Source organism: Taeniopygia guttata, chromosome 3 (assembly GCF_048771995.1).
Source record: "Taeniopygia guttata chromosome 3, bTaeGut7.mat, whole genome shotgun sequence".
NCBI lineage: Eukaryota > Metazoa > Chordata > Aves > Passeriformes > Estrildidae > Taeniopygia > Taeniopygia guttata.
In genome coordinates this window covers 42,751,809-42,775,566 of record NC_133027.1, presented here as the reverse complement: position 1 = coordinate 42,775,566, position 23,758 = coordinate 42,751,809, and the positions used below count along the sequence as shown (strand labels likewise).

The window sequence follows — 23,758 nt, the reverse complement described above, 5'->3', positions numbered from 1 at the left end:
CTCTTCTCTTCCGGCATATGCCTCCAGCCACAGCTGGAGCAGAACCAAAAGTGCTCTAAGACCCCAGCAAAAGGCTGCAATTTTTATTGCACAGTTTTCATTTAGCCACTATTAGGGGAAGAAAGTCAACTTTGATGTCAAAATGCAATTTGGAAGAACTTGAGGACAATATAAGTAGACTTAATGCATAATTTTTAGAAAATTTAGTGGGAAGCACTGTCTGAAATATAATAAATTGCATTATGTACTGAAGCATAAGTAAACAGTACAGTTTGTTAGGGAATGAGAAAATTAAATTGGCCAGAAAGTGAAGTCAGTGGTGAAATGGCTGATGTGACTGTCCAAAGTGTAAGAAATAGGAAAGTTTAATCTATTTTAAAATAATAATTATTTGCATGTAAGCACAAAGACAAAACCTCTGGGATAAAATCTGAGCATCATTAAAATCACTTGGAGATTTTTTTTTCCTTGATTTCAGGTGGGGTTTTTTACTACTTGTACTAGTCTGTGCTTATGTTTTAACTTATTTTACAGAGGTGATTTTTGAACCTAGCTGGTATTATACACCCACAGCCAACAAAATAGCACTGTTACAAAATAAGATTGCACTAACATGTGTTTCTACATTGCTTAGGAAAAATTTGCCACTTAGAAGATGCTATGGTGCTGTGGCACTTTTATGAGACTTTCCCACAGAGGAATTGGGTATCTGGTTATACATTGACTGATTAAGCTAGTTAAAATGGTAAGAGTAGTTTATCTGCTGAATTTTACACTGTTAATAAAATAGTCTTGAAAATCTGCTATAAGCAGGTGTTGTAATAACTACATAAACCATTTAACAAACACTGAATACTTGTGTGAACAGAGAATAGTCATAAAGCAAGTTTTTGTTCAAAAAGCAAAATAGATTTCAGGGGTTTGTAAAAAAGCTTTGCCTTTGGTTTGGAGCATAAAAAATTTTTTAATGAGCTATCATATTTATTATGGAAATATAAAAGATGTTGTGAAACAGCTTTCCCATATTCATTAATACAGGGAAAATCTTGAATATTTGGTGTTAAAACTAAGTGTCTCACGTGTGTATTTCCATCATGCTGCAGAAGTGCTCTTGGCCTTTGAGCTTAGCATGTTAATGCTGTGCTGGAGCTAGGCATGAGCTCTGCAGAAATGCAACAAAAGCATTCTGTGCTTCAGAATCTTCTATTACTTGTATTATTACTTCTATTAAATATAGTATGAATGCTACATATTGTATGGGTAGGTATATATTACTGTCTTGTATGACTCAGCAGTGTTCATTGAAGACCTCACTTTGTGAAGATTAGATTTGTGGAATGGCAAAAAATTTTGGTACTTGATTTTGTCATGTAGAAGTGATGATTAAATCTTTCTGTACTCATGTTAAGTTCATTAGAGGACAAAACAAAACTGTGGAAATGAGCTGAGTGGAATTTGCAAATGGAATTCTAGAATGAGAAGTCTACTGACTCTCCTTGCTCTTAGCAATCAAATTAAATGTTAAATAGCTTGACATGCTGCTTAAATAGTCATTCTTTGAAAAAATGCAGATGCTGAAAACATGAAAATATTGGTCCAGCTATGTATATATTTACATCACAAGCCCCCAAAACTGAGAAACACGATTCTATTGTGACAGAACATATTTTAGACATCCACATTTGTATGTTTATTTCGCATTGTAAAGACTTTAAAGGTCTTAATTGTAAGCACTGAGAGATGCTTTCAGTATCTACTACCTTTCTTAGTTGATTTTAAGTGGAGAATGTGTTAATATAGAATACTTACTGATAGAGAAAGCAGTTTCAGGAGATGACTTCATCATTACTGTTTATAGAAGGTGCTGAAGTAATTGGAAAAGGGTTCACAGGAGATCCATCATGTGTGAAATAAAGCATGGAAAACTGAGGACATGTGAAATAAAGTATGAAAACTGAAAAAATGAAATATGAAAAAAAATTGCCAGTCTGGTTTGATGCAAAGAAGTAGCAATAATACAAACATATTTAGTGTGGGAGGAGTGCATCAGTGGACTGTGGCTTGCAGCAAAAGGCACGCAGAAGGAGGAAGAGAGGAAGGGAGCCGTAGACTGGTAGCATAAAACAAACGTTTCACGAATATTGTCTGTTCATCTTAGCAAGGAACAATCTCACCAAGAGTTTCAGTTAACTTTCAGATTCCAGAAAACTTGGTTTCCAGTTCTGGCACAACTTTTGCAGTAGCCAAAAAAAAAATGTGCATGAGAATCATCTCTCAGAACTCTTAGACACAGGGCAATTGTCTACTCCTTGTGAGATGTCCTTCAGGATGCTTTAAGATACCTTATTGCTCCATTTGGCTATTCAGTTTTCTGTAAGGGCTTTAACCAGCCACTGAGAAGTTGATTAGTGTTTTTCCAATAAATATTCAGTCTTATATAGGCCATAGCTAGACTACTAGCGCACTTTAGTAATGGAAATTTTCACAGATTGTATTGATATCTGCTACATACTTTCTATTTCTACACTATTTTTTCATTATTATTGAACCACTGTTCACTGGGTACCTTGTTTCTGCAGTACTGAACAAAGTCTGAAGTGATAGCTACAATGTTATCTGAAATTCATATAAGGCACTTTAAAAGTTACAGATGGCTTATTTTTGGAAAAAAATTGAAGTACTTATCTGATGTCCAGAAATGCTCATCATTTGCTCCTAGAGAAGAATTCTTCAGCCAGCCCTTATTGTGGTTGTTACTAATCTACCCACAGCTGTAAAGTTAGCTGTAAGTTTAGGAAACTTATCTAGGATCCTTGTCTGAATGTTTCTAAGTAGTTAAGAATCTCTAGCATAGGTATCAGAGATAGGAGGCTTATGAGAAAACATGGAAGAGTATGTAGTAGTTTTTTTTTAAGTATCTGAAACAGAATGAGGAAGAGGAAGTACTCATAGCCAAGGCAAAAATTTTTAATAGTAATTTTTAATACTTGCTATTCTGTCATTATTTGTCTATATTCTTCCTGAACTCATCTGGAATTTAATCTCCAAACCTTTCTGAAAGCAATGTGGCTTCTCTTTTGTCTTAGAAAATTTAGATTTTTGCTAGGAAACATTCCTGAGATGAGACTAAATTTCTGTTGCAATTGTAGTCCTTAAATGTAACTGTTTACCAATTTGTGAAGTTTCTCTCTTAGTAAATCTTCACACACAAGTTTACTATAGAAATTGATACACATTAGAAAATTCAAGCTGTTAATATAATTATTTCTTAGTTAAAATCAATAAGGAAATGGAATAGCTCTTGTTGTGAGGCTCCTTTGAGAGAACATTTCCAAAAGCTACAGTTTAACATTCATCTTGACTTAAAACCAGCTAATTTAAATGTTCATTGCTATGTGCATGCAGCACCACATGAAAACTTTGCATATGATAATATATTGATTTCCCTTAATCTTCATTTTTCTTAATGTACCATGAAATTATGACATTAGCTTTTAGTTTTGTGTGTGTGTACCCTCTCATGACATGTGATATTCTGATGTCAAAGCAACTTGTCTCATAAAATATGTTTGGTTTTAAGTGTCAAAGTGACACTTCCTTTTGTTCAGTGTAATGACTTTCTAGCCCTAACAAATTAACATATCACAAAACTTATTCCCCATTGCCTCGTTCATAAAAGAAGTATCCATTTAGGGAAAATACAGGCATATGTGGATCACCCCTGTGGTGTTTTATCTTTATATTATCATCAAAGCTTCCAACTTGGCATGAGACTAGCTTTTCAGGCTCATATTTTCTTTGTAATGTCATTAAAATTACCAAGAGTTTTATATTCAGACAATAGAAAGCTTAGGTCTCATTATTCTTTACCATAGAGCTTATCTGCTCCCTTTTCATGTAGAGAAAATAATCCTTATTTTGGATACATTTTCCCCTTTTTCCGTTGTGGACTTCTTTTTCTAAATCCAGAAGTACACAGCTTTGTTGTTGTCCAAGGACTGTTGAAACCCCACAGACGATAGGAAACTTTTTCTTTTTATGAAAATAGAACCATGCTGTCTCCCTTCATAAAAAACCCAATTGAATGGCATTTGAGTGCTGTTTTTTAGGGATGGAACTTAAGAAATGATGAAAGAGCCACAGAGAAAGACAAAAAATGGTAGGCTTAATCCTGGTGCTGAGAGCTGTTCACTGTTCTTCCTGTCAATAACTTTTCCTCTTTCCTGTCAACTCTTTACTTCAGTTTTGTACTGAGAGAAAGCATGTTGTATCTTTGAGCCAGTATGAGGCTTGATCTATTAATGATACCTTTTGAATCAGTTTCAATATATTATTAAACTTAATGACATCTTTTCTTAGAGAAAGCCAGTCTGTGGCGGATGGAACTTTTCCCTTTTTATTTTCTTTGATGCTAAGTTCTTCTCACATCCACATGGAGACATAAGGAAATATGAGTTCTCTAAGAAATGCAGTCAGATGGCACCTGAAACATCAGAGCTCTCTTATTAACTAGGAACAAAATCGCTTTTCTCCAAATCATTTTATAGAAGGTGGGGAGGGGAAAATCCCACACAGAAATCCCTAGCCCACAGCTGCTTGATGTGTGGCAGTGGCAGGCCGGGTTTGCTGCAGGGCTGGTTTCTGTTGCGCCGCGCCTGCCGCAGCACAAGCGCTGCAGCTCTGCTGGCTGAGGGACAGTTTGTGCTGGTGCTGTGCTGGTGTTCACTGGTGCGTGCCAGCCCCACTGTGCTCCTGCTGCAGCCTCCCAGGGAATAAGGGCAGGAGGCACAAAGAGCAGTCATTCAGATCTGTCTCCATTGCTGGCCCTGAACTCTTCTGCCTCTCTGTCAAAACTAGGAGTTACTGAGGAGGTTTAACACTTGTTAGTTCCACACACTGCTAAACACACACAGTGATGTGGTAACCCTGGTTTCCTTGGAAGGCTAAGCTTTAAAATAATCTTCTATTTTCCTGGGTAATCCTGCTGGATCCAGCAGAGGATATTAGAATTCTGGCTTGACTATCCTAATTGGGATACAACTAGTTGCCAGTATTAGGGTCCCGTGCTACTCTTTGTTATTCACCTCTGTTAAGCAACATAAGCCAATTCCTTGGCTTGCTGGTATTTTGTTTTACTCTGTCAGTACACATTGGGATAGTGGATCCACCCTCAAGCCAAATCCTGTTTCTGATATGTGCAGATTTGGGAATTGCTGTCCTTTGAGATAACCTGCAGGTTTTTGCCTTTTGCAGAATAGAATTCTGTGCTAAACAATGCCGTTTTAGAAGTTTCTTAAATACTCATACCTAAAAAAAAAAAAATCAAATGGATTCTAATACAGAAATCACTTCCATAAATGTATGTTTTCTACTGGGTAATGTAATTCTTTTCCCTTGTATCTACAGGTAAGAAAAGTTGCAAGTGTAGTGGTTATCTAGTTTTAGGACTTTATTTTGGTCAAAAATCATTAACAGCTTATCCCAGAATACTTCTGAAGATAAACACTAGTTAAAGGAATCATAGAACAGTGAGGTTTTTACATATCAATTTGCCTTCAGGGTTTCCTTTTCATAGGGCAAGTCAGTGCTCTGCTGTTTGTAGCTGCTGTTTGACATTATTTCTAATTGCCAAAGTCTTCAGGCTGAATAAACTGGTGGAAGTTGCCTTGTAGCTATGTATTTGAAATTTTCAAAATAAGTGTATCTGTCTAAGTTTCTAATTAGTCTCTGTTAAAATATTGATGATGGTGGTGATGATCTCTCTTGTCTACTTGCTTTCACATAAAAATATTGAGAAAAATTTGCTAAAATTTGTGATTTTGCACTTGTCTATTTTTCAGATATGGTAGGCAGTTTTAGCATTTGCAGAAGGAGCTGGTGGAAGATTTTCATCAAATTCAAATTATGCTGTGATTGATTGTGCTATTTTTTTATTATACAACAAATAGTAAAGAATTATATGTAATCATTATACGTATTATATGTAAACTGATGGCCAAATAAATAGGTTTAAGCCTATTAAGGAATATTTGCATGCACTTTCAATCTGATAGTCTATTTTTTTAAATCTTGTTATAAGAAAAACACCTTCTTTTTCCTGTAACTGATCAATTTCAGTGTTTTAACTATAGATTTCTATTTGATTAAAATAAGCCTTGAACCTCTAGGCTGAGACTTCTAAGACATTTGTTTTGATGTCTTATATAACTATTTGATGTCTTTTATTACTATTTTTGAAGTTTTCCTTGCTGTGACTCATATATTTTTACTAGTGTAAATGCTAGTTGGAGTAAAATTTTATAGTCATCTGTGAATACAGAAATACATGAAAATAGGACATAATCCCTATATGCTGAGGAGAGATGGTATTTAAAAGCGTAATTGGCCATGTCTTTGTTGTACTTGTACTCCCAGACTAAAAATGTGTCCCATACTGAAGACCAGATTATCATCAGTTTTTGTTGGACTGCAAATGTAGTAATGGGAAAAGTAAACAAAAGTTGAATGTTGAGTAAGAATTTGTTACAATTTCATTATCTTGGTGCAGATGTCTTTCCCAATGAAAGCTTTTTCATCAGCATTCTTACTCAGTCTTCTTCTATTGTATAAGTAAAATCCAAAGCGTGCTGGGGGAACTCCTGGAATTTTCCTGCTTTTTTTTTTTTAATCTGCCTATTTCTAAATTTTTATTTAGTTAATTATTTTCTTCTAATTGACAACAGATAGTAAAATCCAAAAAATTAAAGCTAACTAATCCACAGACAGTCCTTCAAGACCTCTTTGATAAGAATTAGTAACTTCATTCCTCCTCTTGAAGCTGGTGTTTGATCCCTGAGAGCCAGGTGCTCCTCGTTCCTTAGAATATTTCCTTGTTCTGCCTTATCTGATTCCTGTGCTCAGTGAGATTGCCATGTGAGAGTCCTCCAGCCTCTGTGTTGAGGAATAGCCATCAGAAAAGCATTGTGCGTACACACAGGTTCGCAACAACTTGTCTTAAGAAGGCTTGGAGTATCTGGTTACTGTTCTGTTTGTTGTGAGACCACTGCAGTTAAGCTGAGCTTGATTAGACTGCGCCAAGTCTCCTAGGTGGTTTGTAGGGTTGGAAGATTATTTCTGTATAAGAGGTGTTTTATTCTAAAAAGCCAGGATTTAAAAAAAGAAAAGCAGATCTGTGAGCTGAATTATTTTCTTACACACCTAATACCTGTTATTAATAGGAATGGTAAGAAATCATCCTATATCTGGCTTGCCTCATTTTAATCAAACTTTTTTTATGTAAGAAACATAAAAAAAGAAAACATCTGAGATTTGGTTTTAAACCAAGTGTTCTTCTATATTCTGTAGTTGTTTGAAGGGATGATAGTCTCTTCAGCACAGGAGTAATTAGCAATCAGTGTATACATTATATCCATAAAGTTTGTGTTGAATTTTTTATATTTAAAAAAAACCCTCTATCTTTAATGTCCTTGTTTTGGTTACTGAATCTTTTTAAGCAGTGTACTAGGTACTATATCCAGACAGCTTTTCCAATAAGCCTGTAGCCTAAGAAAAACGTTCTATTTACCCTATAATTTTTTTTTAATGAAGCAATCATTTCAGTTGCTTCAGAGCTACTAGGACAGAAGAAACTTGAGATCTTGCTATGGTGATTATTCTTCCACAGCTGTTTGAAAACTGTGCCTTGTAAAGTAATATCATCTGCAAACGCCTCAAAATGCAGGAGTAGCAGTTAATTGTGTAGGTGGGACTCTTGAGCCAAAACCTGCTGTTAGGTTATAAAAGTACAGAGGACAACCACTGATTGGCTGAATTTGGATTTCTGTTTCATTTATTGCTGTAGAACATTACTAAAACTCAAGCAAGGTACAAGGATTGTTCATAGTCTATTTTTGTGTGAAAATGTAAAACAAAATATTTTCTGAGATTTATAGGGCTCTTTCCCACCTCAAGGAAGATGTAGAAGTCAAGAAAATGCCCTTGTGATGGCCGATAGTTTATGATGTTAAAGTATTACTCACAGATCCATGCCTCATATTTGAGGACCTCCAAAGCCTTGTAAATTATACTTTATAGAATTGAAAAGAGAATAGTACCTATTTAACATTCAGAGTAAAATCTTGTTCCAGTCTTGAACATAAAGATGTGCTTTTTAATGGCTGAGTCTTACTTGAAAATATTTGCTATGTCATGTGCTTCATTGGGGTCCAACTCCTTTCTGGTAACTCTAGCAGATAGACTGCTTGTCTGCCTCCTTGCCTTTTCATAGAACTAGCATATATTCAGGAGAAATCATTTGCATGGGGACCTTGCCTCACCTTTCTAATGCAATATGACATATCTTGTCCTTTTGTTCCTACATTGATTACTCAATACGCTTTCTTCCAGATACTAAGCACATAAAACGAGATGTAAAAATCACTCAAAAAATATCAGTGACCATATATCTCACTCATCTATGTCTTAATGGTTATGGAGTAGTAGCTGAAATCATGTGGGACCTTTGTTAGTGAAGGCAGTCATGGTTACCTTTTGGGCACAATTATTCCTGACTTCAAGGAGTGTAATAATTTGGCTGGGATTCAAGAAACTGCTGATTGACACACAGCCTCTCCATCTGTTGGCCACTGTCTAGTTTATCTCATTATAACTTAATAGAAAGTCAGCTATTAATATTTACCAGATTCCTTTGCCAGCTTTCAGAGGCTTGGGTGTTGATTTTTCAGACCAGAACATATAATAACATATCAAATCTGAAATGTTTGTGCCTACCCTGGATAATTTGGTTTACATGGCCAAGCCTTGTTAGTAGGGGGTGCTTTGAGGGTGGTTTCTGTGAGAAGCTGCAGGAAGCTTCTCCCATGTCTGGCAGAGCCAAAGATGGATGTGCTGTGGGTCAAGGCTGTGCCAGATAGAAATGGTGGCAATGTCTCTGTGATAACATATCTAAGAAGATGAAAATTTATCATGCAGTTGGCTCCTGGCAGGGACCTGCAGACCTGTAGAGAGAGAAGCCCATGCTGGAGCAGGTTTCTTGGTAAGACTTGTGAAGCCATGGGGAACCCACACCAGAGCAGCCTGTCCTTGAAAGACTGCACTTTCAAGGAAGAGTGACCCACATGGCAGCAGTTTGAGGGGGTCTGTTGCCTGTGGGATGGACTCAAACTGGAGAAGTTCATGGGGAACTCTCTCCCCTTGTAGGGGGACCCCATGATGCAGCAGGAAGAGGACTCCTCTCCTGAGCAGTGAGAGAAACTGCCGGTGATGGACTGACCCTAATCCCCATTCTTTGTCCCCCTGCACCACTGGGAGAGGAGGTAGAGGTGGGAAGGAGAGAGGGGTGGGAGAAGGTATTTTTGTGGACTTATTTTACTTCTCATTATCCTGCTCTGATTTTGATAGTAATAAGCCTCCTGCATGGATGTGTTTTCATAAGCATCAAAAAATGATAAGGTAAAGAATTGCACTTTAAAACAGCAGCATTCTGTGATAGTTATTAATACCTTAATTATAAAGCAATGGATTACTCCTACAGTATGCACAAATATGAATATTAATAATATTTTGGTCTTGCAAGTTCTCAAGTTTAGTTATTTCTGGTCTTTGCTTGCAAACTTTTTCTAGCATTGTCATTATTGCTCCCATCAGTGGTAGGTGGTGACAGATCTTGCTGTGTAACTTATTCTCTGTCTCTCAGTACTTCTGCTTGGTTTAGCTCTCAATTGTTGTTTTCCACTCATGAGCTCTGGCAGGTTTCTGGTGAGCGTGGGAGACGTCTTGTCAATAAGAACAGGTCATTGCTTCTGATCTTCTGTATTCTTTTGCTTTTGCCCCTCATTCTTGAGCAATGAGCTTAGTCTGTCTTAGCTGTTTAAAATGTCCTGAAAGCTTCCTTTATATTCAGGAACAGCAAAGTTAATTAGGTGACCAAGCCAGCTCTCAAGCTGCTGGTGAAGGCAAAATGGAGTGACTTTTACCACACAGGTGTTGCAGAGTCTGGCGTGTAGTATTGTATGAGTTTTGATCTCTCTGACTGGTAAGGTTTCTGGAGAACAGGATGTCCAATTTCACCTTGGTGCTCTTCCATTGAGCCCGTGTCTCACTGGTGCTGGAGTTTTTGCTTCATGATCTCTGACCATGAAGCAGAATGTATTGTGTAACATTGCTGCTTCTTTGTGAGGTTCTGCTGTTCTTACTGGGTAAAGAGTATGATTTGGATGGTTTTTGTTTCAGAATAGATTGGGAAAACAGGAGGAGGGAAACATTGTCCTGTTCAAAAAAAAAAAAAAGGATCCTATCTATTTCCCCAGCAAATACCTTTTTTTTCTGACCAATGTTTTTCTAGATTGTTCTTAAGAACTTTCAGTGAGAGAGATGTTTTTGAGTCCTGTGCAGAGATAGAGATGTACAGTGGATGTTTTAGAGCTAGCGTGTTTGTTGTCTGATGGTGGTGGTGTGAGTTTAAGTTTGGGCATTTTGGGGGAGTAACATGCCAAGTCAGAATGTGCTTACATTGTGTTTGCTGCCTTGATGAGAAATTAGTGTTTGAGCCCAGATCTGGTTGAATTGAAAGAATTTCATTTCCCTATGTTGCTAGTATTTCACAGTCAAGAAATTATTAGCTAAGTTGAGAGAAGTTTGTGTTCCGTTCTTTGTACAATTAAACTATTTCAAATACATTTATTTTCTTGTTGCTTCAGTGATTATTGTTTTCCTTCCTCTCTTAAGTTTTTGCCCCTGGAAAATACCTGCCCAAATTTACCAGTACTAAATTGCCACTTTCTTTTGAAATGTAAAAACAAGGTCATCATATAGCTTTAGATAATATTAGTTAAAATGTGTCTGTAAAGTGACAGTAAATATCTATGCAAAATAGAAGAATTAATGATCAGTGCTGGTGAAGGCTGGATAAAGGGAAATCCCTCGTAGCTTGAGATCTGTAACAGCAGAATTGATGTCTAACCAGCAGTTTCCTGTTCTATATTTTTGTAGTTTGTTAATTTTGAATATCTTTTATTTGTCCACATTTATTGAATTCTCTTATTTTACTTTTTCTGGAGACCGCTTCTCCAGCTTTCTATCACTGGTTACTCTAATGAAAGAAATACAAGACTTTATACCTTTCAGCTGTTAGTTCATGGTCTCTGCAAACTGCACCATCACTGTTCTAATTTGCACAAACCTTATATTTTCCTAGAAACCCCTGAGGGCCTGGAGTAACACTTTTCTCTTATTTTCCCCTCCCTTATTTTAAAATGACAGCTTGTATTATGAAGTACAGATTGGTCTGAAAAAAAAAGGGACTCATTGATTTGATACCACTGGCACTGTTCAGAATTTTGCAAATATGTGAAGAGGCAACATAAAGTTATTTCAAGCTGTTCCCCAAGGACAGTAGTCATAGAGATCCACAGAAAAATTCTTTTTAAGGAGTTGGCAAATTAAATACAGGACAGTAAGAGACCTCTCTTTCCTTTTACAGTTTGAACAGAATTGCTTGAATCCTACAGTGCCAAAGTCTTACTCTTTCATAGAACATCACATCAAAGTACATTATACATTTTATTCTTACCAGATTCCTGAAGATATACGGATAATATTAGCAGCAAATTCAAAAAACGCTAAGGAGAACCTGCCCTGTTTTCCTTTTTGGAGATAGAAAAAAATAGAGAAAAAATTGTTTTGAGCAGTATTAAAAATCAAATATGTGTTTTGAGCAAGTTAGTGCTTACTGTAATGCTTTGATTTTTGACAAAATAATTATAGATAAGATATAGATAAAAGTACTTTTAATGTTTTGGGTTGGTTTTTTTCCCATTAAAACACAGTATTATGTGGAAAATAGAACTTTAAATAGGCAACTGTGTTTGTCTAATCTGCTACAAGAGAATCATTTGATTAAAAATATCATTGGGCCAAAATATCACTTACTGGTACAGAATTCTCTTCTGGTGTACATCACTTACATTATATGCTTGAATTACACACAGGAGTATATGTATGGGTACTGAAGTCAGTACTAGTGTAATCTTAAATGTTTCTTCATATTCCTGCTGTACTCCCCATCTGTGATAATTTTTTTAATAGGATGAGCCTGTGAAAATGCAGTAGGCTACACCTCCTCTTGACTATAGAGGGAATAACTTCCTACATACCTGACTTTCATGATAAAGCATTGGTTCTCTTGATTCATCTGCATAGATTATGGAGAAGTAAATTTACAGCATATGGAAATAACCATAAAGACATGTAAAGTTTAGTCTTGAGAAGAGTTAAATTTTATATAAGAATCCTGAAGAGAGAGTGAGTTTTACTTAATAGACTAAATTCACAGATTTTTAAATATTTCCAGCTGAAAACTTTCTGTAATTCTCCCTTCTTGTAATAGAGAACCCAGTATTAGAAATTATACCATTTGGATTGAATTACTGGGAGGTAAAGTTCATTCATTTGTTAGGTATTGTCAACAGATACGATGTTGCCAAGGATAGAAATATTGCAGTCCTATTTAAAAATTTATGTACATTTGGATATGACTTATGACTTTATTTTCTTTGTAGTTATTTGAACTGCTAGGCCCTGAAGGTTTTGAACTCATAGAGAAACTCCTACAGAACAGAGCTCTGATTCTGGAAAGATCTTTGACTTGTCCAAATGATAACAGGTTCCAGGCTCTCCAAGGTAAGTGACTACAAAACTTTTGTTCCAATAAAGATAAAAAGTAGGTTTCTAACTGTTCTGTTTTATTTCCAACAATAGTACTGTCCATGTGTAATTAAAAAACAAGCAAAAAAATCCCAGAAGACAATGAAGAAATGTATTTCTGGACTTAAACAAACTCTGATACAGAAGAAACAAATATAGATTGCATATATTTATTTCGTTTTCCACTGCCTGTGGGCATGCACAAATTTTGAATGTATTAACAGTTACCCTTTTCCTGTTTCAATGGATTACTCTGGAAATAATCTGATCTTCTATTATTCCTCATTTGCTTTCCTGCTTCCTCTCTACTTTGTACCATCATCTAATGTAGGCCTTGGGGAGGAAAAACAGTCACAACCACTTCTGAACATAATAAAGTCAAGATTAAGCATGAGAGGGGGGAAAAAAGGAATTCAGTTTTTTTACAGTCATTTTTGCTTTTATAAGTTCATATATCTGCACAAAGTAATTATTTTAAAATAAGTTTTACACATCGTTGTTATAAAACAAGTCTTACTACTTTCTTCTCTAATAATAATAAATCTAATAGCATATGGGTTGTGGCTTGGGTAAAATCTTAAATGGACATAGCACCATGCAGCCCTTTGCTTGTTCACTGCATATGGAGTTAGAAAAATGTGAATAGAGCCAGTAATGGTGGACTTATTTATCTCCACAATAATTTTAAAATTCAAGTGACCCCTTTTTAATGTTTGTCTTCAATGAAATGTTACATAAGCAAGTGTTTAGAAGTTCATCTCTTGTTGTGCTAATGGTTAGTCTAAACTCATCAGAATAGCTGTTAACCTGTTCATGATTTCAAAGATTAATGTCTTGCTATAGGGCAAGGCTTTCTGTCCTGATAGCTTTCCCTTCTTAGGTCATCAAATAAAAAATTAAGATACATTCACTAGAAATTGAATTAATACATTTTTCTTATATGTACAGAGTTTAGTTACAGGAGTATTTTTTTCTCACTTAGCAGAATTAGTATTTGGGAAGCTTTTATGAAATTACTCTTCATTATGCCATCAGTAAAATCTATCACGGTAATTTCTGCTAGAATGTGGAGGAAGAATATTTTCACAGTTATGTTTTTCAGATGATAGAAAAGCATTAACTGATTTAATGCCTTTTTTCACTGATGAGAGAAAACTGTGGTAAAAAAGTCAGTGATATTCAGGGTATTTTCTCTGAGACTGAAGGTGCTCTTGGCCCTGAGTTCAGTATTTTAATTAGGTTTTATTCTTTTTAGGTTGATCAAAATGGTATTTCTAATGGGGAAATCTTACCTTTCCAAAAGTTCACTTGGGGAAGAGACTGATTTCTGTCTGCAGAAATGTAGTCAATTTTGAGTAATTTGTGCCTTTAAAAAATTAGCACAAGTCAAGAAACTGTACATGTACTGCTTATTTGTACTGTACATGCCGTGTTATTTGACTATTTCTTATGTAATTTACTTCTGTGACACTAAAGGTGATGTGTTTATGAGACAAATCAAGTAACATGGCTTTACCCTGGTGTGTTCAGTCTGAATTAAATTTGGTCAGGAAATTGCAGTCGTTATTGTCCCCTTTTAATACAAGAGAGTTAAAGCTGCAGACATGATGGTATTAATGTGGACATTCTGACAGTTTATTAGAATTTTTTCAATGCTCTTCAACAAGTTATTGTTGCCTTATCCAGTATGCATGCTGTGAAGTGTAGGAGTTTCAGTGTTGCTGTAGGTGAAAACGAAGCAGCACAAATTGTTCAAAATGTCAGTCAAGTGGGTTTATTTGATGAAAAACAGTTTTCAAGTTTTTCACTTCAGAGTTTGGCTGCAGAAGTATGAAACATAACCGAGCTAAGTATTTAATATTCAGTCAAACCTATATAAACTAATAATCTGTTTGCATAATATTGAAAAATGACATTTAAAACCACCAATATTGTTAAAATGAAAACAAAATAAATGTCTCCCAGCCTGTTATATGTAAAAGACTTGGTTGTGTCTTTGATTTTAGCCAGTACTGATTTTGGAAAGGTGAATGTAACTGAGTTTTTTTGGGTTCCCTGCTCCCCATGATTTATTATTTACTGTAATTGTTCTGTGGTTCTGATTCTTCTTGATAATCCTGCTACTTAGCGATGTAAAAGGAAGGAGTCCTTGTGATTGTATAGAGTAGGATAGATTTCCTCACTTGTTCAGGGAAATTGCACTGTGAGTATGCTTTCAATAGAATCATTTTATCTAGTATATATACACTAATTCTTATGTGAAGAGGCTGTTTAAAAAAAAATCACCCTGTTTAATCTGTTGTCACACCATCCTGCTTATCAGTGCATGTATATAAGAGCAGTGATAAGAGGCAAAGTGGCATTTCCACTGTAGATGAAGTTGTTATAAATACAGAAAACAAAAAATGTCCTTTGTTTTGCTGCTGGTCCATTCCCTTGCTTTAGGATTAAGTGTATTTTAAATGTCCTGCCTCTGGGACATGAGCTGGTGGTACTTTTAGATGTCTTGAAGCCCTCTGCTGCACAGTCTACATAAACCTCAACTATTTTTAAGCACACAATATATGCAAACACAGAGACAAAAACCCCCAAAACAAGCATGAAACCAAACATCAAAACCCTAAACTTTTAGAATGAAACTGGGGAAAAAAGATGGAATCCAGTACTTATGGAGATGCATGCTTGTTATCTTATTGCAGAACAGTGCAAGAAGTTTATAGGAGAAAATGCTAAACCAAATTATGGTTGTCAAGTCACAATTCAGTCTGAACAAGAAAAATTGTTAATGAAGCAATATCGTCGGGAAGAAAAACGAAATGCCAGAAAAGAAAAACAAGCTGTGGAAGATGGAGAAGGTTCTGGAGAAGGACAAATGTGCTTTGATCCCAAAGAGCTGCGGATGCAAAGGTAATAAATCCCAAAAGTAGAGAAATGCTTCTATTGTAATTGCTACTTCAACATATCATAACAGTTTATATTCTTTTAGTTTCCTTTGGTGATTAGGTGATTCTGACTTCAAGTCACGTTTTATTACAAGCGTAGAATTTCTTTTAATATGAAAATCTAATTTTCAGGAAAGAAAGCAGTGATTTGCTTAATGAGAATCTTCTTGATCTCATCTCTGTGGGCTGGAATTGCAGATTAGTGGGGTATGCTATCTTTCTTAGTTCCTGTATGCACACTACTTGCTTAGGATTTATGAAGTCTGTACTAAACCTATCAGAACTATGTTTCTTTTTCTCTCTCAAGATTAATGGGTACTATTTTCCAAGTTGACAGCTAGAAGGTAGTGGGAGGAGTAGAGGAGGGAGAGAATAAGGAGCAAATAAGCTGTTTTGTTTTGTATTGAGAAAAATAGAGTGAGACTGGTATCTAACTGTGAAATCATGTTGCCGTGTTGCTTAAAAAGAGTCAAAACTGCTTTTAGGAAAACCTTGCACTTGTTGGGTTCGCTTCTGAATTTTATCTAAACTTTGTGCTTTAAGGTTTTGGTCTAACTAGTGCCAGAAAATAACACTGTAAAATTTTTTTCTTTCATTTCCTCAAATCTTGATCTGACTTTAATATACCATGCTCAGTTTTTGTGATGGCAGCCTGAAATGGGCAGAATTACTGCAGGTATTTTTCTGCTCACAGAGAACTAGCGCTTCTGAATGCTCGAAGTATGCCAGTGCTAGGTAGACAGAGAGAGATGAGCATCGAAAAAATTCATTATCCACATGTCTATGATTCCCGAGCTGAAGCTATGAAAACATCAGCATTCATTGGGGGTGCAAAGGTATGTTGGTGCATGACCCTTCTTGAACAGTAGTGCATCTTTCCCCATGAGTAATGTGCAGCAGGGTTCCCTTTGTTTCCTTAGTCTCCTCCTTCTTGGAATCTGTATGAACCTTCTGCTTCTTTGCAGAGGGTTTTAAATGCTTTGATATATTCTGTTTTTATTTTGATTCTGGAAGAAATAATATCATTTTCAACTGATAGATTTGCTTTTATTTCCAGGGTCATTTAAATTCTTAAGATACTATTTTTCTTTCTTTTGGATACCTTTGAATTGACTTTAATAAAATAAATGCTTTATGAAATTCTAGACCTAATGGGTTCTGAAATTTAATAAAACAGTTATCTTTTTGGGGGATTTGGGTCTACTTTCTAAGTAGTAGAACTGATTATTTTCCATTTAGGGGATTCAGGTCTATCTATAAAAAAGATGCGAGATGTGAGATTTGGTTTTGGTTTAGATTCATTTTTTGGAGGAAAGTGATAAAGCATTGTTCAAAGTGAGTTATACATAATGACACTTTCTGTTTTCATACTTTTAATAAATTTTCCTGTAATACATTTTTAGGTGTTCTTACCAGAGTCAGTTCAGCGAGAAAATAATAAAATGTATGAAGAAGTGAAGATCCCCCACAGTGAACCAATGCCTATTGGTATTGAAGAGAAAATTGTTTATATTAAAGACTTAGACGAGGTGAGTATACAATTTCAATGATATTAAATTAGTTTTTATTTTGTATTACCAAAATTTAACTGGAAATATTGCCAGTTTTTTCAGTGATATGTGATAGGTAAATGCAGACAGTACATTTCTTCACTACTAATTTGAAGAATATTTATTGGGCAACGTAGTTCAGTGATATAATCCCTTTCATGTTGATGCAGATTCAAGGAATTTCTGATCTGAACTATTTGTTCATGAGTTGCAGTTCTCAATTCCTTTGGCATTACATTTTAAGTTATTTATGGTTTTGAGCTGTGATCTGAATCACTGAAATGAAAGTATTACAGTGATTCTGTTCTCTTCTGAAGATCACAGGAGAAAGTGAGCCTGAGTTTCTGTACCTTAACCTGTACAGGTTGGTTTCTGACTGCACAACAGTATTCTGCATTAGTCTTACTGTCTGACGCAGTTCAGGGGTGTTGAATATGGTGTTATAGGCTGTGTGGGGTGCAAAGTCATCTTAAAATGTGCTTTGATGATAGAAAGTAAAGAGCAGAGAGGAAAAAGGTGGATAAAACAAATGTTAACATTTCAACTTTTACTGATTTAAATGGTGAAAAAACTGAGCTAAGGGAACTAAATTTCTTGTTAGTTATTTACAGTCTAGAACTTGCAGTACTCCATCACAGATACCTTTTTACTCCTTGTTGTATATGTCAAATCTATTGAAAAGTGGAAGATTTGGTATTGATTTGAACAGAGACATAAAAAGCAAGCTCTGTATATAGATAAGGTTTTATGTCTCTTAGTTCTGCAGCATATAAGATGGATACATTTTTTCTGCCTTTTTCTCTCTGGGAAAGCAGGAAATGAGAGTATATGCAGGGCACTTTATTAGGATTCTGAGTAAAGATTGTCTTAGCTAAATATTTAACTCTTTTAAAACAGAAGACAGTTTTAGAATCTGAATCTATTATTTTCTGCTTAGGTGACAATACCTGATGTTGTGTTTATGAATTGACTGACAGCCCTTATCCAGATTGAAAAATACAGCCACTGCACCTATTGTCATTTTATATGACAATATTCAGCATGACAGCTTTTTGCAATAAAATGTCTTTTTCCTAAGCTAAATACTAAATACTAATCTGTAAACCTTTTGCAAGAAGTACCAGTATTTCAAAAGGCAGTTTCAGAAAAAACATGGTCCAGACAGAAAAATGCCTATCTAAAATGAATAGTTTGCAGATTTTTGCACATATAATATTTAAAATAAATGTTAAATAATACATCAGTTGCACAAATTCAATAGTAATTCTCTTTTGTAGATTGTACATCATCAAGAGCTCTTCTTTTCAGTTTTACAGTGAAATTTTGAAATAGAAATAATCTTCTTCAGAACTTTCTCTTTGATATGATTCTTATTACATGAGATCAAATACAAGTGTCAACAACAAAACCAATTTTGATTGTTTGAACAGACATGTATGTAATTCCTGCCTTTGAGTTTAGTATCGATTTGTGACAACAGACGCCAATTTTATGAAGTTTTCCAGCTATGGGACTTCTCAGCTTCTTGATTTCACTAATGAGACTCATAGATTTGAAATTTGTTAAATAGAAATTTTTTATCAAGGAGCTAAAAGAGGCTGGTCTTGGCAATGCGTAAGTTAAGATATGCTTTGTCAAGATGTGTCTTTTTTAGGGCAAAATTCTTTTTTTTTTTGTTTTCTCTGCATGACTGTTTTAAATCTCTAAGCTCAGAAACACCTTGGTTGGTATTTCAAATTTTTGCCAATTAACTGGAGTCACTTTGGAGAACATGAAGATTTTCTGTCAGTATGTTTTATTTTGGATTAACTAGTGTAAGCAAAAGCAGAAAAATAATGATTTTCAGGTGTTTCCCTAGCAATGATAGGCGCTAATAAGATAGCTCAGTTGTATCTGTATGGATATATTTGCAGGATTATCTAAAATTTGAGTAGGTGGTCAAGGAGCAGAGACGACAGTAAACCTAACTAGATATTTCATGACTAGGAACTTCTAAAGGCATCATGAGGAAGTTGACAGTTCTGCTGCTATTGACTACTATGAGGTGCCATTAGTGGTAGGGTTTTGATGGAAGACACTTGGTCTAGGCATAAAGGTACTCAGCCTCTTTAACAAGTCAATATATAATTCACAGAGGGAAAAAGACACAGAACAACCAAGCCATTTATTGTTGCTGGGGTTTTGAGTATTATATGTTTTTATAAGCACTTGCTGTTCTCTGGGGAAATCCTGACAGTATTAAAAATTATAAAGATTCTTCTTCCTTTTCTTTTTAGTCTGTATGTTTTCATTTGCACAAAAATTATTTTAAGAACTCTCTATCTGTTTCTCATGAGCTATGTGATTTTGATCACATTGTCAGCAGTAGAGTATTTGACTGTGTAACATTTATTGCAGAATACACCATTGCATTTCAGCTTTGAAACTCCTAAGGTCAGAACTGAATTTATAAGGACTTCATTTATATTTTGAACCGTTGATCAGAAGTTAAAGTTCTGCATCATAAAAGTTGGAAGTAATCTTGCATTTTAAATGATTTTAAGTATTAGTTAAGATTTAGATTTTCTTATTTCCAGTAAACACAGTTTGAGACGAGATGAGAGAAATGTATTCCTCTAGACAGTAATTCTAACAAACCACATATTAGCCACATTTTAAATATGTGTATGCTTCCTTTTTTGATAGTTTCTTATGTGGAAATAGAATGCAAAATGGCAAAACCTCTACGAACCAACACCAAAGGCAGCAGCAATGCCTTAAACCAGGACAGATATTAATACAGGTTTCTTTTCTATAGGATTGGCAGTGAAGAAATAGCATGTTTATGCTAGTTTTGGTACTATATTATCCAAAATCTTATGGCTAGTATTTTCAAAGTATTTTGTTTATTTATTTAGTATTTAGCTTATTTAGGGCCTCCTTGCAAAGGGTCAGAGCTTTGCTAAAAGGTTTATGACTTTATGATTAGTGAAATCACTGCCTGAAAGAACACAGGTGCTAAGATGAAACTCATATGAACTGACAAAGGTCCAAATTTTTACAGTTACCGTTCCTACCTAATCCCATTATGCACTGTAAATATGAGACCAGGAGTGACCAACCCTGCAGAATTTGGCAGCCATAAAAACGTTCCAGCTCAAACAACTGTCTTCAGCACTCTCTCCTGCTTTCTGTGGTGTTCCTTTTTCAGTTTTGCCTCCTACTTTTCTCCATCATGATCTGCACTGCTGTGTCATCTCTTCCAACAAGCTCACTCCACCTGTGTCGTCTCATATTGTTTATTTCCTGCCTGTGTTGAGCTGGGAGCAGGAGCTGGTGGCAGGGAGGGAGCTGTGCTGCTGCTCGGGAATGTCGCTGGTGCTCAGAGGTGGAAGGGTGCACTGTGTCCCGTGGAAGGAGCTGCAAAGGGCTCTTACAGAAAGGCAACAAATCCCACCCCCAACCCCCTTTGTGGATACCTGTTTTTTTGACATTTATTATTTCTCAGAGAACTGTGGTTTTACCACAGTTCAAGCACAGGTGGTTCATAAGTAGCTGATTGGTCACACCAGTTTAATCTGAAGTATTATGGTTCTACTATTTGTACAAGTGATGTGCTAGCTACATTGTTTCAGTAATGAGAATTTAAAAAATTGGGAAAGCACGAGCTTAGCTTTATCTTGGCTCAGTTGACATGCAGCTTTCTCATTAGTAAAATATATCTTCTGTATTTATTATAAAGGTGGTTTTGTGCCAGCCTTTTTGCCAAATAAATGTACCTTTAAAATCATAGGCCAGGGAAAGTTACTCTTCAAGACTGTGAAAACAGATTTTATCTAAAAAATTGCTGATGGTGAAAAATTACTTCAGCTTTTTACCTAAATGGATGTTCAGGTAGGATTTATTTCTTTTTTTCATGTTATTTTTATTTCCTTTTACTAGCACTGCTTAATGATCTAAATAAGAAAGGTATTTTTTTTCTCTCTGCATTATGTGAAGGAAATATTACAAAATCAATATGCTCTTTTTTCCTGTAATGTTTTCTTGTTTTTAGAATTGTACAAGGTAAGTCTACTGAATTAAAGTATGCATGGTTTTGGATAGATTACATTTTTCACATGCAGAATATTGGATCATTAATTCCAAAGCTGATCTCAGTGCATATTTCAGTTGCTTATTTTCCAAACAGCAATTGATGGTTGAACCATATGGAATAATTTAAAAAAATATTTTCCATGTATTGAAATCTTGTCATTTTTCCAATGACTTATACTCAGAAATTGCTCTGAGGAGAGTTTACAAGTTCTGTAATCATTAGCCCCAACTTAAGACAAGGAAAACCATGTATGTCCTGGTACAATTGCTTTAATGGCTGGTAGTGTATATTAGGGATTGCACTCAGTCTTCATGTTTCAGTGAGGGAGGTCAAAGAAGGCTGAATATGTGCAATACCAGGTGAACAAAAATATTGGAGTAAAGATTCAGCATTGATGATCTTAAAGCTTACAAGTTCTGGCTTAATTTTCTTCAATATGTGAGTTAATGATATTTTATAATTTTTAGAATTCCAGATACTATATGTAAAACTTCTGTATCAAATTGTTTGATTATTTCACTTACCCGTAAATGAAGCTTTTAGGCATTTTTTCATTAAAATTCTATGAATAAATATTATTGCTTTGGCTAAAAGCAAGTAAAAATATGTGCTTCAAGCTGAACCAGCAGTTTATTGTCCATCTTGTATAAAATTATCATATTTTCCTTTAAGAAAATTCTGTTTCGTAGTAGAAACAGTTTATTAACTCTTCATCAAAATATCTGTTGCTATGATGTGCAAGCTGTAAAGTGGTATTCTGATTTTAAAATTTACCTGTGATCTCACATTGTAGAAATGCAAACACACTCTGTGACATGCTACTAATTCACCTTTGAAAGACACTTGCTGTGCTTGAATATAATTCATTGAATGTAATATTTTTAAACATATGCCTTACTTGACTGCAGCTTTCACTGCAGATAGATGTGACTATATGATTTCCTGAATGCTAAGAAGTTCTTTTTTGTTTCAGCAATGGAGAACATCTTCCCATTATGATAAATCAAAAAGTATTTTGAAAAAATTTAGAAAAAATTTCTTACTTTAATTATATAGCTTTTAATGCTATAAATGGTACTATAAAACTTTTCTGGATCATAAAACCTTTCTGCTATTCTAATATGCCTTTGCTAGTAAAATGAGGTTTTTTGTTCAATAGGATCAGTGATTTTTACAAGTGCCAGATTACTAACCTTATTTTGTGTAGCACCTTAAAAAAACACATTTAAATAGTTTAGATAAAAAGAAACCTGATATGGTCATATCAAATAGATTTGTTGCGGTATTCAAAATACAGGTACATTGCAGGGATAGCAGGGCTTTATGAATGTTATAGTACAACTTTGAATTAATTGCATAATGAAATGTCTGGTCTCCTTGATTTAACATGACAAGTAGATGTCTCAGCTTCAGTGACACAGAGTTCTTAGGAGCACAGCTTGGGAGGATCAGCAGTTATGACCACTCTCCAATAACCAGGAGTCTGACAAGTTGAAAACTTCACACCAATGGAGAAGATTAGTAATGAAGTAGGTAGATATAAAGGAATAAATATGTGATTAAGAAATACATTGCAGATGGATAATTTTATCCAATAATCTGAGATTATTGTTCCAAACATAGTTCCACCTATGTCTACTTTCTCCTAATAGGAGAGTATTTTTTCATATCTGGAGTCTGTATCAAAATAGATAAAGCAGGTTTCCTAGAATATCAGAATAAGAGCTTGAGCTTGTGCTGAAACAAAAGAGAAGAGAATGGATTATCTCAAAACAGCTGTACTGAGCATAAAGATTTTTACTTTTAAAGTAATGATAGTAAAAGACAAAAAAAAAAAAGAAATAGTCTTATATTTTTCATAATTATTGTTTTAAAATAATATTTTGATATGCTTGTCGGTAAAGATTTTAATTGCCCTTTAGAATTTGAAAACTGTGATTTTTGTCTCACCAAAAAGGTTTTTGACACTATTACAGTCTTTGAGAGGACCTATCTCTTAATGCAGGATAAGAAATTGAAAGTATTTTCTCTGAAGCATCTCCATGTTTGGAAGGTATGACTTCTCTGGAGTGTTTCATCCATTCTTAGTCCAACATTATCACAGACTTAAAAAAGACAGTAATATATACATTCTGATAGTTAAAAAAATATTTTTAAACTACCTCTATGTATGTAAAACATGTATGTACAACATGTATATGGGGTATATGTGTATATATATATTTCCCATTAAGAGTTGATTATTAAAGTAACAGAGGCTTTTAAATAGAGCACTGTTTTATATATCTTTCTCTTTGCCTCCCTCAGCTCAGATTTCTACTGTTTTATTTTTAAGAAAGATCTGTATGCGAAGGAGATAGTCAAGCCAATCTCTGTCTTTATAAGAGATGTATGTAGGATGCAAAAAAATAGGGAATAATGAATAATTGGAGGTAGATGAGAACTGAAGCATGATCTTATGTCAGATTCTATGAAAAGCAAAAGACGCC

At 35.0% G+C, this 23,758-nt stretch overlaps 1 protein-coding gene across 2 annotated transcripts in view; it reads left to right on the top strand.

Moving 5' to 3' along the window:
- The window catches only part of ASCC3 (activating signal cointegrator 1 complex subunit 3), a 250,692-nt gene that overhangs the window by 27,970 nt on the left and 198,964 nt on the right, over nucleotides 1-23,758 (top strand). For both annotated transcript variants that reach the window (XM_072926725.1, XM_002196594.7), the window contains exons 5-8: nucleotides 12,558-12,678; nucleotides 15,402-15,609; nucleotides 16,339-16,480; nucleotides 17,048-17,173. In XM_072926725.1, coding sequence (XP_072782826.1) covers nucleotides 12,558-12,678; nucleotides 15,402-15,609; nucleotides 16,339-16,480; nucleotides 17,048-17,173 — 597 coding nt within the window. The remainder of the gene's footprint in view (nucleotides 1-12,557; nucleotides 12,679-15,401; nucleotides 15,610-16,338; nucleotides 16,481-17,047; nucleotides 17,174-23,758) is intronic.